We start from the raw sequence: 15780 nt of genomic DNA, 5'->3' as shown, positions 1-15780 counted from the left end.
ATAGGGGGAGAAAGGCTTTCCCGGACCCCCTGGTTCTCCTGGCCAAAAAGGATTTCCAGGTCCTGAAGGCTCGCCTGGACCAGAAGGATTCAAGGTATGTCATCCTGCAAGCCTGGAAAATCTCCAGCTACCTAGCCCTCCTCATGCTAGCTTCCTGGGCTGCTGAGAAACTGGAGAGAGTTCCACATCTAGACAACTGGTGGGTGTGTGGCAAATCCCTGGTCTTCCGGGTTGGCTGGGCCCTCAGAACTGCCATCCTATTCTAAGACTGTTATAAAAAAAACAACATCGGTGTCCTGTATGTTCCTCAAATTCCCCCTCTGCCCCATCCTTTCCCAGCCTTTTTCCCTCCTGCAAGAAGAATGAGCTGACTCGGCTTCCATTCAAGACTTGTCCATCCACCTGTACCCTGAGGGTGGGGATTCCCACTTAGACATTGTTCCACGAGGTGGCTAAGTGGGAACACGTGCCAACTTTCCTTTTGATGTTGACTTCTCCTTTTGAGTCCCCAGCATGCACATATTTTCCCATACCAATACAATCCTATAACCAAAGGATTGCCATCTTCCCTCTGCCTCTCCTTTCCCTGTAAAGTTTCTTAAAAGAATAGCTAAACACGTTGCCTGTTCATCTCCTATTCACTCCTCAGCCAGCAATGACTTGCTTTCTACCACCTCTTCTCTGAAAACACTCCTGCAAAGATCACCACGATCAAGTGGCCAATGCCAATCAATACTTTTGTGTCTTAACCTGACCTGAAGCCCTATGCTTTGATTTGGGTTCCGTGAACCGCTCTCTTCTCCTACAAATGTGCATTTGTCTTTATTTCTGGGTTCCTCCTTTCCCTGATTCTCTTCCTGCCTCACCAACCTTCCCTTCCTTCATGGGTTCTTCTTTTTCTCCTGGCCCCTCAAACATCCAGTGCCCACTGCCCTTCACACTCATCACACATTCTTATTCTAAAGTCTGTGATACAGCAAAGGGCTTTGTTTAAATAAATACCCTAGAGGATTTGCTAAATAACAGCATAACCACTGGATTTGCTGATTGCTCTTTCCTGCTGTGGACATTAGCTAGACTTAAGCCTGGCTTCTCACGCATCCACACATTCATTCTCCTGACTACTGACATCCAGCAAGCTATAAACTAATGAATGAGCTGTGAAAGATAATCATAATGATCTATTCAGGGTCTTTTTAAAACTTCATAATCTGTTAGAATAATGTATAGAATGTGTAAATGATAATCAAAGTCAACACACTGCATGTCTACCTTGAGCTGGGCCCTGGGTCATTGTTTCCTCATGACTGTGGTGACTCTTCCCATATTTCCCATTATTCTCTCCATTTCATGGATAAGAAAACTGACAGGGCACTTAAGTAAAGTGCCCTGGGTCACACAACTAAAAGAGGCAAATCAGAGTTCAAATCCAGTTTTATATTGTGTAAGGCTTCTTCTCACACCAAACAATTCTCCAACTCTCTGGATACTGACTGGGTATTTTACAATTCAATTGTGATGCTAAATATTTGGGGTGAGTGCAGACCCCACAGGCTATGGGCTCAGTGCTGCAAGATTTCACTCCAGACACCAATCCTAAGTCCCTACTTCAGACACCAATCCTAAGGAATGTGTCCTCGGGTTACTCATACTTCTGTCCAACTTGACTACAAATCAGTTGGGGGTTTGATAATTTGCTATGGCAGCTCATAGAATTCAGGGAAACCCTTGTGTTTATCAGTTTAGCATAAAGGATATGATAAAGGGTATGAACAACCAGATGAAAAGATACATAGGGTGAGGTCCAGGCATGTCCCAAGTACAGGGTCCTCTGCCCATGGAGTTGAGGTGCCCACCTTCTTGGAACATGAATGCTCACCAACTCAGAAGGTCTCTGAACTTGATAGTTTAGGGATTCTTATGAAGGCTTCATCGTGTAGACACAATCAATTATTAATTCTATCTCCAGTTTCTCTTTTCTCACTGGAGGATGGGACTGGAGCTGAATGTTTCAAGCTTCGAATTATGGCTTGGTCTTTCTGGTGACTACCCATGAAGGAGCCCACCTGGAGTCATCTCCTTGAGGCAAAAGATGCTTTAATCACCGGAGAAATTCCACAGGATTTAAGAGCTCTGAGTCTGGAACTGGAGTCAAAGACCAAATAGTAGAATGAAAGATGTCCTTGCATTCCTCTCTTTTAGAATATTAGAAGGGTTTTAGAAGTTCTGTGCCAGGAAACAAGAGCATAGCCCAAAAATATATTTCATATGTCACATATATAATACCAGAATCAAATTCTTGAAACCAAAGAAACTAAATCTACACCTACAGTTTGTAGGGGAAATGCAAAAGGCTGCTGTTTTCCAGAAACTGTGCCTTTTCCATGTCTATCATATTCATGTATATATTCTCTTTTTTCAATTCTTCTTCCTTCTGATTATAATTTTGAAAAAAATCATTCATATTTTGGGCGGAATCTGAATATTCCTTTAACTTCCTCCAGGGCATAATCTCCCTTTCATTGGTTGAATGAGTTTGCCACTTAAGTCCTGGACTTAGCCTTAACTTAATGCCAACTCTTTACTGAAAAAAAAGAAAGAAAGAAAAGAAATTGTTCTCTGCACCCTACTCTGTCTTCAGCATTTCTTAAGAGATGCAGCAATGAATTAAAATAAGAACTTTAAACACATAGTGTTTAGTATGGGCTACATGATGTGTAAGTGTTCCATAAAATTAATCCAGAAAATCTGTGTGCCATGTTGTCATAGATTCACATTTTAAAGAATGTAAAGCTTATAGATATAGCCAGAAAAGATAATTTGACCAAAGGCAGAGACTTAGAGAAAACCTGACCAAAAAGATTATTCAGATTTATAAGCGTTCTGTCTTCATTTTAAATATATTTTCTGCAAGAAATAAATATACAATGGGGAAGTAAACCTGAAAATTACTCTTATGCCTTCTGCATCACACAAATAGCATTCTGCAGAGAAGGGGAATGACCTTGAATACTGTCAGACACCCAGGAATTCCACCTCAGACAGGAGAAGCTGACTTTGGCCTTGACAGGGTAACATCAGAAGATTCTGTAACAATCCTTTTCTCAAATAATCAAAAATACCAAAACATACTGAAACACTCTGGAATGAAGAAAATGGCTTTTGGACAATGGAACTTTCACACAACGTGGGCTAGCTAAAACAGTCTCCATTTAAGGTTATTATCCAAGAAACAGGAGCTCAAAACTGGATGCATTAATGCCCAAAGCAAGTTTATCTCTGTTTCAGGCAGGCCTTACTTGGCTATTTATTTACTTAAACATGTCAGGCACATTTTATTAATAAAATATTTCTTGTGCACAGAAATATTGGCTGCCACTCTCATCCTCCATTGTAACAGTGTCATTCATTCTTATCAGACCTCAGCAGCTGTCTGGCTAATGTAGGACTTTTCCAGCAGCACTTCACAGACTTTAATGTGCACAAGAATCACCAAGGAATCATGCTGAATCATGCTATAAGTCTGGGAGGTGAGGGAGATCTGAGATTCTGCATTTCTTCAAGCTTCTAGGTGATGCTAATATTATGGGCCCCAAACTCCACTTTGACTAGCAAGGGTTGGAAGGAATTTTTGTTAGTCTTTTTTTACTAATATTTTAGCTCCAATGAAATACGTAAGCAGCTGAACCCTACCAACAATGAAATAATCACAAGAGCAAAACAACTTGGCATGTGAATAAGACCGGATTTTGTATATGGATTTCTTAGTGTCAAATAATTTTCATAGTGTTGACTTCTTCTTTTTTCACTTGGATCTAGGGCTCTCCAGGACTTCCAGGACTCACTGGTCCCAAAGGCGTAAGGGTTAGTAGTCAAACCAGTCCATCCTGATTGATGAACATTCTTCTCTAAAAAAAGATCAGCTTTGTGCTGTAAGAGTAATACAGATGTTGGAAAGGGACACATTGTGCATGGTTCAATAGATGAAGTTAAAGAACAGGTAAAAATTAATCTGTAATGGTCAAAATCAAAATAGTGGTAACCACATTAGGGTCACATGTTAACTGATCAGGAAATGGCTTGAAGGAACCTTTCTGGAGTGATGGAGTAGCTCTATATCTGACAGAATGGTGGTAATACAAAAGTGCACATAGATATACAATTGTCAAATGGTTCACAGAAGATCGGAGCACTTTATTTTATGCAAATTGTACCTTAAGAATCTATCAAAAGAAACAAAACCAATGTTAATGATTTCTTTTTAAAAGTTATATAAATGCAAGATTTACAAAGGCTTGTTAAACTTTTTTGTTGTTTTCCCAATCATTCTGATGATTGGAATTATAGTTTCAGGAAGCAATTATTTCATTGGTAAATAATTTTATTTTAAAAAGTTGAACATTCTAAAACTGTCTTATTTTTTGTCACCCACTCCTCTTTTCTATGTCTTCAGGGAATCACTGGATTACCAGGATTTTCTGGTTCTCCTGGACTTCCAGTAAGTAATGGGGAAAATGTGTAGCTGGAGAAATGAAAAGAAAGCTCATTTTAATAAAGATGTCAAAATAGTAGCACAAGGAAATGTGTTCTGATACATTTGTTATATGAAGAAAATGGCACCATGAAATCACATATTATGTTACAGTATAGATTTACATGACATATGTGTCAAATCATACTTTCTGAAATGCAAGCAGAATAGGATAGAATGGAGTCAAAAGGAATGGAATATTCTATTTAACAACATGGAATGGCAAAATAGTTACCCTTGGGCACACTTCCCTCCTCTTTTTTCCTTCCTTTCTCACCAGCTCAAAGCAGCACATGAAGGGATTTCATTTTATGTAGAAGAGACTTTTGTTTATCTGAAGTATCGACATCTTATGTGTTAAGTCTGCATTTTAATTAGACTTTTATTTGTCATGTTAATGAAATTATATCTAAAACAACAATTTAAATTTGCAACAACTATTTAAGTCGCCATTCATATATATATATAAAGAGAGAGAGAGAGAGAGAGGCAATGGAAATGTTTATTTTGAATGTGATCATAGACATATGCAAAACTCCACATGTAATGAAACCACATATAACTAAATAAACACACATATACATATAAGCAGAAGTTAAATAAGAAAGCTAAAGAAGATCAATGAGTTGTATCAATGTGAGCTATTTATATTTCAATAGATGTTTAAGTATTCCATCTTTCCCTTGGGTTCTGTGTTGTGTCTTGTGATGAGAACTCCTCATTGAGACTGGTCTTCCCTTTAGGGCACCCCGGGCAATCCTGGGCCTTATGGACTTGCTGGTTTACCAGGATGCAATGGTTCTAAGGTATGTACTTTTCACATAGAAAGTGATTAATACATACTTTGTCAAATGAATAAATCAAGGTGAAGTAGCAATGAGATGGAGACAGACTTTCCTTGAAACATTCCTTTAGTTGGAACCAACATTGTGATTTGAAACCAGGATCTCCCCCCTTTCCCCTTTTTTTCTCCTTATTCTTGCTTTCTAAGTGTCTTTTAAGGAAATTCTCCCACAGAAATAAACCCAGGGATTCAACTGGTTATTTTCATCTGTGGTTGTGTATAGAAATCAGAAACTAAAGACCTGAGTGCAAAATTAGTTTTTGGGAAGGAATGACAGCTTTTCAATGTTCACTTATTTCCTTTTGTTTTCTAACTGAGCTCTCCTTTTCCCCAGAATGGTGGCCGTGAATGAACTAATTACTAAAGTTTGAAGGAAGCAGCAATTAAAAAGTTCTTGGCGCAATTAGACTTTGCCATTTATGCACAATTTGAGAAACAGTATTCTACTCCTGGTTTTAATTAAGATAATGGGGTTTTTTGGTCTTCAGCCTCATGACCCAGTAGCCATAAGGAATTTGGGTTACTTTGTCTAGATCCACCACTTCAAGGTTGGAAGAAAGAAACAGGGAAAATATCTGAATAAGCTGTTCTAGAACAACTCAGAATAATGACAAGCTGTATGTCTTCCAGGGTGAGCAAGGGTTTCCGGGACTTCCAGGGACATCAGGCTACCCAGGGAACCCAGTAAGTTGGCGTTTCTAACTCCTCATCAAAGACATAAAGTATAAATAAAAGTAGTTTACGCCAAATGGCCATATACACAAATCTGTCATGACTTTGGGAAAATCTGGGGTAGCCAATAGTAGACATTCAACTAATAGGGAATGAATGAATATACATACATTATGAGTTTAGCTTTAGACTATGAGACTTTGTTTTGCTTTTGAGACATATGAATGCAGATGAACAACAGGCATTTAGATTCACTCAGAGCAGAGGTCCTAGCTGGTGGTGACTCAAGGAGTGACAGTGAGGAGAAAAGGGGTTTTAAAGTGAGTCTTAGCTCCAGCAGTAACATGTAGATCAAGAAGGATGAGTGCATAAAGAAGGAATATTCCTGGTGGTAGAAAGAAGGCCAGGAGGAGCCAGGTGCAGTGGCTCATGTTTGTATTCCTGGCACTTTGGGGAGCTGAGGCACCTTGGTGACAGAGTGAGAGCCCGACTGGGGAGGGGCAGTGGAGAAGAAAGAAATAAAGAGGAAAAGAAGAGAGAGAAAGGGAGGGAGGGAAGGAGGAAGAGAGGGAAGGAAGGAGGGAGGAAGGAGAACCAGGAGGTGGGTATTATGGAAGCCAAGGAAATATCTCTTTCAGTGGGAGTGACAGACGTTCACCTGATGCCACTGAGAAGCCAGTCAGATGAGGACTGGCATGTTGGCATTTGTTTTAGCAACATCAAAGTTATTTCTGGCCTTAGCAAGAGATATTTCCATGGCAGGATGGAGTCAGAAGGCAGAATTGGGACTGAGGAATGAGTGCGAGATGAACAAAATGGGAAGTTCACAGGTGAGGTGAAGGGGAGACAGAGCCATATGCAAGGAGGTAAAGAATAAAAGGAAATTTTGTTTGTTTAAATGGAAGAAGATCTGAGCATGCGTGAAAGCTAGTAGGAAGTTCAAGGTATGGAGAGGATGCAGAATAGCAGAGGACAGAGCAGACCCAGCAGGAGTGTATGTTTCTGATTAACCTCTAGTTGCTAATATGTTGCCTTTTTCCTAGGGTGCTGCTGGTTTGAAAGGACAAAAGGTAAATCATTGGTAGAATCTTGTTACTGAAAGTCTCCAACTGTACATATGAAGAGGATTCCTACTAAACAATGAGATATAAATCATCACAAATCAGATTTCATAACTCAGACCTTAATCATTATGAGACATGGTATTTATTCCTATTAAACAACTCCTTCTGGCTCTTATCATAAATGAGTCTTAAGAATGCAAGTTTTGTATCATCTCTTAAGAAATTAGGGTCTAGGAGAGGAGAACCCACCTCGTGCTCAGGGCCACACATTTCAGGACAGGAATTGTCACTCATTTTGGTATCTTGAGAATTGTATTTTGGTAACTTGAAAATTGTATTTTGGTATCTTGAGAAATGATTTATCATCTCTGTGTCTTTCTTCCACAGTAAATTTTCAATTTTAGAAATACGAAAATACTTTAAATTCTTCATAGTGAAAGAACTACAAAATCCTGAATCATTTCTATAAAGTTGTGTCCTAGAAAACATATGTATCCTTGAAGCAGTAGGACCTTGAATAAGCATTTAAAGGTGTTCTGAAAATATTGCATTGATTCTGTTTGGTGAACTTCTTCATTTTCCAGGGTGCTCCTGCTAAAGGAGAAGATACAGAACTTAGGGCAAAAGGTGACCCCGGGTTGCCAGGGACTCCAGGATCCCAGGTACAGCATTTCAGAGAAGATCCTTATCATTCTCAACTCTCTTCCATTCTCTCCCTCAGCTCTCTTTTCCCCGTGTCTTTCTCATTTTCTTAAGAACATTTTAAATAGACATTCATATTTATTTTATTTACATGCCTGCCTCATTTCATTCTAAGACATTCATCTTATTATAAGAAATGACAAGATGCTGATATACAAAGATGATTTTGCATACATTTTTAAAATCTCTTCTGATCTCTCGGTCACCCAAGCTTTCCTGAACCTAATGGGGATGGTCATGTTCCACTTAATCTATATTTGTGGAAATTAAGGAAAGATTTGTCTCCGGGACATCAACACAGTCTTTCAATGTGTATTGATTGTCATTTATGTACTAGTCATTGGAATAGTGTTGTGATATAATGATAGCACATTCATTTAGACAAGAAATATTTTTCACATACCAATTATGCACCAGGTGCTATTTATAGGCTCTGGAGATATATTAGGATACAAACCAGACAAAATATAGCTTTTAATAAATTGTTTTGGGTTGGGCATGGTGGTGTGTGCCTGTGATCCATTGAATATCATTTAAAACTGTAATGTTAAATAACAACCCTATCTTAAAATTTGCATAATAGTAAACAAAAGAATTTTATTTAAGGGCAACTCTCTCCCACTGAGTAGTTTGCTTTACTGATCTATGGGTATGTAGCCTAAGGGTGATCCAAATGATACAATGATACAACTATGTGTGGGGCTGTCTGTGCACTACTTTGCAGTTTAAAAGGACCCTTTGGTAGACCTAAGCCGCAAGTATTAACTTTTAGGTTAATTACCCAGAAATATCCTAACTTAGTTCAGAATTATATGTGGAAATTCCTGGGTGGAGATTGGACATCTGCCTGAGTCAGAGTTCGAGCTGACATTGTCGAACTCCTGCGTGGTGAGCCATGGCAATTGATGGTGAGTTGTGAGTTAGACTAGAGCTGCAAAAATGCAGAGTGATGCAATGAAGAGCCAATTTAGGCTATTGAGAGAAGATACAGAACATGATGCCTCTTGCTTTTTTGCTTAGGAAACATTTAAAAGTCCAAATGTTGAAGGCAGGAGACCCAGGAAGAGGGGATAGTAGTAATCCATGACATCGATACGGTTCCCATCTGCTAGGGAAAGCTGCAGCAGGAAGGTTGCTGGAGCCCAGGAGTTCTAAGCCAGTCCGAACAATACAGCAAGAACCCTGTTTCATATATCCCCTATACAGCTTACATTCTAGTGAGAAAAACAGGAAAAAAGTGTGAATTAGTAACTTTATGGTATGTTCAGTAGTGATACATGCTAAGGATAAAAATAATGCAGGGAAGGGGAAATAGGAAATGTCTGGGTCAGAAGGTGGACTACAACTTTAGATAATCAGGAGGCCTTATGGAAAGGATGACAATTGCATAAAGAAAAGAAAAAGGAGAGGAAGTGAGTCATATAAATATCTGGGGAAAGCGCATCCTCGGCAGAGAAAGAACAGGGAGAAGGAGAGAGATAGAAAGAGAAAGAAAAGCAGACTTTTGAAAACTTCTAAGGCAAAACAGCTGCCCTGGTCATTTTCCTAGAAACAGTATCATCAGGATGGTCCTGGCAGCACAATTTTGGGGGTTGAATGTAATTGTGGCCACTTAAAGGAGAGGTGCTAGGCTTTTCTGACTTTATTGAAATATATTATGCTTTTAATTAATAGACATTGTTCTTAGGCAAAAAGTAAATTTAAACTTACTCTTATTTTTCTCTTAATTTAAAGGGTTTGCCAGGCCCTCCAGGTTTTCCTGGGCCTATGGGCCCACCTGGCCCTCCAGGATTCTTTGTGAGTACGAAATCACCATTGCTATAGACTCTAAACTAATACATTAATTATAGCAAAAAGTTGCGTTTTTTTTTTTTTTTTTTTAAGTTTTCTGACTGGGTGCATTTCTTGCTGTGATTTTAATTTGTGGATTTTTCTAGGGCTTTCCAGGAGCCATGGGACCTAGAGGACCTAAGGTAAACTACAGTTCATATGCTGTAACAGCCAGAACACCCTGACTAACCCAGAAGCCAAACGTAGTCTGCTTCCTCTTGTGGATCACTGCCAGGTCCCCTCTGTAAAGTGCAGGGAAGGACATATGGCTAGCAGCTCTTACCTCTCTTCTCCCTACATTTCAGCAACTCGATCCCTGATACAAAGAGTCTTAATTCAAGTTATAAAGAGTCCCTTATCATAAAAAAAGCAAGGATTCTTAATCCATTGGTTTTCTGTTCCTGATCATCTTACTGATCACACAGCACATCATCATATGAATTTTCGTAGTGGGCTGCTTCACCAACCCAAACCTGATCTTATGCTAGTCAGTAAACTATGACTATTTGTGTGCTCATTGAGCAGAGTCTTACATGTTTTTCTACTAAAAAGATCAAGTGCTAGTTTAAGTATAAAAAAGTTGAGTGAGGTTGAGCCCCACCAGAAAATTAGTCCTAAGCACAGTGTGTCTTACTTACTATCAGATGGCTTTGTATATTATTGGGTATTTTCACATTATTTCACTGATGTACACACACATGCAAGCATGCGCACACACACACACACCCCAAGAAATGGATAGGTTCAAGTTAAGTGAATTGTCCCAATGGATAGTAAATGGCAGAACTGAGGTTAAAAGTGTTTTGGTTCCACACAGCTTTCTGGCTAATAGGGAGAAGATCTGCAAACTTAAGAGCAAGAAAACAAGCAAATATTGGTCGAAGTCATGGGTTGATCATTATTAGTGAAGAGAACTTCCAGGGGTACCAAAAAAGACGTATATACATTTAAAGAGATGTTATCTATGTAATACTCTTCGAAGTTGAATTGAATTACAGAATCAATGTGTATTATGATGTATGCACAAAAGATAGCATTAATCAAATGAATGCTAGCGCCACCATGCGACAGGCAGGACAAAGAAAATGGCAGAAGCATGGTTGTCGTTTGAGGAGTACTAGTTCATTTTGAAGTGGCATTTGAAATTCGAGAATGTTGTGGAAGTACAACACAATGGAAGCATGAGTATGCACCAGAACCTTCAACACGTCTCACAACTGCATGCATTTGTGATAAGTTTGAGACTCATGGTACTGTGTGTGATGTGTGTGTGATGTGTGTGATGTTTGTGATGTGTGTGATGTGCACAAGGGAAGATCCAGAAGGCCTCACCCAGCAACAAGTCCTGCTTCTTCTGCTATGGTATTGGAACAGTTTACATGTTCACAGCGGAAGTTTACCAAACAATGTGCATGTGAGACAGTAGTCAGCAGAACAAGCATATGACACATTCTTAAAACAGCAAAATGGAAAGTTTTCATCCTAAGATTATTACATGCACTGTATGAAGACAACCTTGATCTAAGGGTGCAGTATTGTGAGTGGTTCCAAGACATGGTACGAGATGATGAGAAGTTGATGTGGGAAAAATGATTTGTCTAATGAAGCACAGTTTAAGTTGAATGGAACAGTGAAGTTGAGTTTCCTTCATGTTCTCCTGACTTGACACCCCTTGACTTCTACACTGGGGGACCTTAAAGGATGTGGTATACCATAGAAAATAGAAAACTGGCGACACTGGTGGTACTTCAGGAAGAAATTGAAATGGCATGTGCAGAGATACAAGTAGACACTTTGGTCAACAAGTGGACAATTTGCTCAACAGTAGCTCACCTTAATCAGAAGTGTTTGGAAACTGATTGTAACCATTTTGAGCACCTCTTGTAATTGCAGAAGTCAAACGTGTCTTACATTCATCTTTTGTTATGGGTATATATCAGGTATTACCATTTTAATACCATTTTTTCTTAAAATGGCATTAAGAAAATACCCTCTGTATTCAGGTTAGACTCACCTCTTACCACTACATTACTAGTGAAGTCAGGTAGCTTGAATTCTGTTCTTAGATTCTACACATTAACTACTGAATTTCAGAATCCTAAAATTCATCTACCCATTCTTATTTTTAAGATGAGAAAATGAGGGCATCAGGAAGTTGAGTGCTCTGAGCTGGTTTCTCTCCCTACCCCTCACCACTGCATGCCATTGTTCATCATAGCAAGTATTTCCCTTAGGCTTTCTGCACCTCAAGATCTCTCTCTATAAAAGAAACATACTGATGCTCTACTCTAAAAAAATTGCTTAATTAACTTTTATAATTCTAAAATTAAGATTAAAATATAAATGCTTGGTTATGACTATTACATTAATGGATTTAGACTATTCCTATTTCTTTTTTAAAAATAATTTGGAAGCCGGGCTCAGTGGCTCAGCCTGTAATCCCACACCTTTGGGAGGCTGAGGTGAGTGGATTGCCTGAGCCCGTGGGTTCGAGACCCGCCTGGGCAGCGAGACCTCATCTCTACAATAAATTAAAAAATCAGCCGGGCGTGGTAGCACATGCCTGTAATTCCGGCTACTTGGAAGGCTGAGGCGGAAGGATCGCCAGAGCCCAGCAGGTCGAGACTGCGGTGGCTGGGAGCGGCCACTGCACTCCAGTCTGGGCAACAGAGTGAGACTCCAACTCAAATAATAATAATAATAATAATAATAATTTGGTTTTGTGTTTTCTCAACAGGGTCATATGGGCGACAAAGTGATAGGACAAAAAGGAGAACCGGTAATTTGAAATCTGTGGTTTATTAGCAGGCAGGATGTTTTTAAGTTCCAGAGCATACCAGCCCATGTCATTTATTCACTAGTCAAATTTAAATTGATGTGCCTTCTTTCGCTCTGTCTTCTTGCATGAGAACTAAAGGGGAATGTAACTCTTTCAGACATAGCAATGTTGAAATTGATAAGTTTCTCACTCCTGGGTGTATTTGTCTTTAGGGTGTGAAAGGACTAACTGGACCCCCGGGACCACCAGGAACAGTTGTTGTGACCTTAACTAGCCCATATAACAGAACGGTAACTGTAATTTTGTTATTAGGGTTGCACCTATCCATCTCTGGGATGAAGTCCTTGTGATCCCTTCTCTCTTTCACAAGCTCTGAAATCTAAGCCTACCTCACACCAGCCCCCTCAGGCAGCCTGAAACTCTAAGATTTATTCTTTTCCATCCTTCACTTATAAGCCTGGAAACATTAGGTGGAGAAAATTTGAGGCAAGCAACTTTCAAGATTCTTAGAAGCAGAGTCCAAGTTTGGTTCACCCTTGTATCCACATCTTCTTTTACTGTCCCTAACGCAGTGTGGGTATTCAGTGAGTATTTTTGAAGAAATGATACCAAAATAATGTGATTCTGATCTGACTGGATGGTAATGACCTAGAGATGTGGATGAAGGAGTATCATAATTAAATGAAACGTTTTTATGCACCATTGTAACCTAAAGGACAATGTGACCCCCCACTTCTCACCAAGGACACTATAACTGTCACTTTCACAGTCGCATTTGCTTTTTGCTCCCACACTGGGGTGCCTGGGAGGACCAGAGTATAGAACTGAATTAAAAGCTAAGAAGTAAATCCACAACATAATATGCCAATCCTAGACACTAGAGGGTTTCTGGAACGTCTAGGAGAAAAATTAGGAACTAAAGCTGTGGCTAACAATTTTCTTGTAGATTAACTACAAAATAAACACAAACTACTATTCTCTTTTAAACTTACAATTAATTGCTTGAAATAATAAATTGATATATAATTCACATACCATAAAATATATTCTTTTTAAGCACACATTTCATGAGTCTTAGTTATAATAAATTGCAATAGCTTTATTGAGATATAACTAACATAACAAAAAAATGTGCTCTTTAGTGTACAAGTCAATGACTTTTAGCTTATTCACAGTCATTTTTAGATCATTTTTCTTATGGCAAAAATAAACTCCTTAGATGTCACCCCTTCATGTAATTAATTTTTAATGATGTAACTTATCAAAACAAAACTAACAAGAGTTAAAACAAAACATGGTAAAACTTGATAAGACCAAAATAATAATTCACGTTGAAGACTGGAAAAAATCTTGAGAAATATAACTAAACTTGGCAGAGGTAATCGACAACAGAAATATTTATAAAATCTAAAATTTTCTTTTCTGAAAAATGAAAGAAAAAAGTTTATGTGAACAAAATCTCGATCTAGAGTACATGACCCAAGGAAACTAATTGAGTTTGAAAAAAACGATGCCCTCAGGAGAAAACTCACATTGGGAAAAATATAATCTATAAACTGTGATAAAAGTGCAATCAAACCTGACTAATAAATTAAACCTCCATTGTAATATTTAAACAGAAAAGAATTCCTCTCAGTGGAAATAATTTTAGTTTATTAAAATCAAAGTAAACTACATTAGAAATGATTTAAGTGCACTTTTAAAAATGGATTCAAGAATTAAATTATAAGCTGGGCTCGGTGGCTCAGCCTGTAATCCCACGCCTTTGGGAGGCTGAGGTGAGTGGATTGCCTGAGCCCGCGGGTTCGAGACCCGCCTGGGCAGCGAGACCTCATCTCTACAATAAATCAAAAAATCAGCCGGGCGTGGTAGCGCATGCCTATAATTCTGGCTACTTGGAAGGCTGAGGCGGAAGGATCGCCGGAGCCCAGCAGGTCGAGGCTGCGGTAACCGGGAGCGGCCACTGCACTTCAGTCTGGGCGACAGAGTGAGACTCCAACTCAAAAAAAAAACAACAAAAAAACAAAGAATTAAATTATAACTATATAACTAACATAACAAAAAATTTGCTCATTTAGTGTACAAGTCAATGACTTTTAGCTTATTCACAGTTATAACCATTATCACAGTCATTTTTTGATCATTTTCATTGTGACAAATAATATAATTTGGTCCACCAGATATATTTTCTTGAAGTTTGCATGTAGTTTCAGTGGGTTCACAGGTGAGAAACAGGACGACCTGTTGGGCTGTGTTAACATGAGACACTTTAGTAGTTTGTAAATCCAGTTTATTGAACAGAGATGGGATTTTTCCAAGTATAACTAGTGAAATTTCATTTGCCCCATTTGTTAACAGTGTTGAATTGTTTTTGTGGCAGGAGCTCAAGGGGGAGAAGGGAGACAAGGGAGCGATGGGCGAAGCTGGACCTCCTGGAACCTCAGTAGGTCATCTAAAGTCATATTATTTCTGTGACACATGAAATAGAACCTTAGTATTTAATTTCACAAATGTTTTACCTATAAATCTTGATACTGGCTAAAACGTGGTAACATTTGACCACAGAGATCATAAATATGCTAGAATTCCTTTATGACCTCTTCTAGCTGAAATCCTTGCACTGTTGCACACACATCCGATGCCACCCATCTTATGACTTATACCCAGCGTCTGCCTTTTTAGCATCTGTTTTTTCCTTAATACTCATAAATAAAATTTCCCTCTTAGGTGGTTCATCATTTAAACATTTTTTTAAATGGCAAAATAATCAGAAAGGACATTAATAAAAATCAATGTAGATAAAAAAGTCAACAATTCATCAAACTTGACATAACTCTGATTAATACAGGGATCGCCTGGAGAATCCTATGGAACTGTGAAGGGTGCTGCTGGGGAACCTGGCCCACAGGTAAATTTGGAAATTTGGCATTGTCTGCAGCTTTTATTAATCAGAACTCGGGACTCTTTTTTTATGTGTTGTTTTAAGCTGATGAGTTTGTAGTCATTTGTTAAATGGCAATAGATAACTAATAAATAGTCCCCTACTTAACATTCGAGGACTAACAGTCTTATGACTGTAAAACTTGTAGAAAAGTATTTAATGAGTTTTCAAAATTTACATATAACAGACACTGGAGGCAAGCCATCAAAATATAAGCAATGTGACCAAGATTTTGCTTATGCTACACACTTTAAAACATGAGTATTCACATGAGAAAAAATACACCATTTGCTGGTGTCCTGTTGTACATGTGGGAAGTACCCAGTGGATGTCATATGAATGCAGAGAATTTGAGTCCATCTGCAAGTCGTTTTCAAATATTTGGCAATGGGTGAGAGCTCAGACTATGGAAAGACC

General features: G+C 38.7%; 1 protein-coding gene across 1 annotated transcript in view; it reads left to right on the top strand.

The window, feature by feature from the left end:
- The window catches only part of LOC103259286 (collagen alpha-3(IV) chain-like), a gene marked incomplete at its 3' end in the record, with an annotated part of 115922 nt that overhangs the window by 69542 nt on the left and 30600 nt on the right, over positions 1–15780 (top strand). Inside the window, exons 4-16 of the mRNA XM_008056969.1 lie at positions 5–94; positions 3820–3864; positions 4454–4498; positions 5275–5337; positions 6006–6059; positions 7091–7117; positions 7696–7773; positions 9548–9610; positions 9751–9786; positions 12381–12422; positions 12635–12712; positions 14803–14865; positions 15271–15330. Of these exons, the coding sequence (XP_008055160.1) occupies positions 5–94; positions 3820–3864; positions 4454–4498; positions 5275–5337; positions 6006–6059; positions 7091–7117; positions 7696–7773; positions 9548–9610; positions 9751–9786; positions 12381–12422; positions 12635–12712; positions 14803–14865; positions 15271–15330 (744 nt within the window). The remainder of the gene's footprint in view (positions 1–4; positions 95–3819; positions 3865–4453; positions 4499–5274; positions 5338–6005; positions 6060–7090; positions 7118–7695; positions 7774–9547; positions 9611–9750; positions 9787–12380; positions 12423–12634; positions 12713–14802; positions 14866–15270; positions 15331–15780) is intronic.

Source organism: Carlito syrichta, unplaced genomic scaffold (assembly GCF_000164805.1).
Source record: "Carlito syrichta isolate Samal-C Ts95f unplaced genomic scaffold, Tarsius_syrichta-2.0.1 Scaffold302584, whole genome shotgun sequence".
NCBI classification, from domain to species: Eukaryota; Metazoa; Chordata; class Mammalia; order Primates; family Tarsiidae; genus Carlito; species Carlito syrichta.
This window is presented reverse-complemented; position numbering and strand designations above follow the sequence as displayed.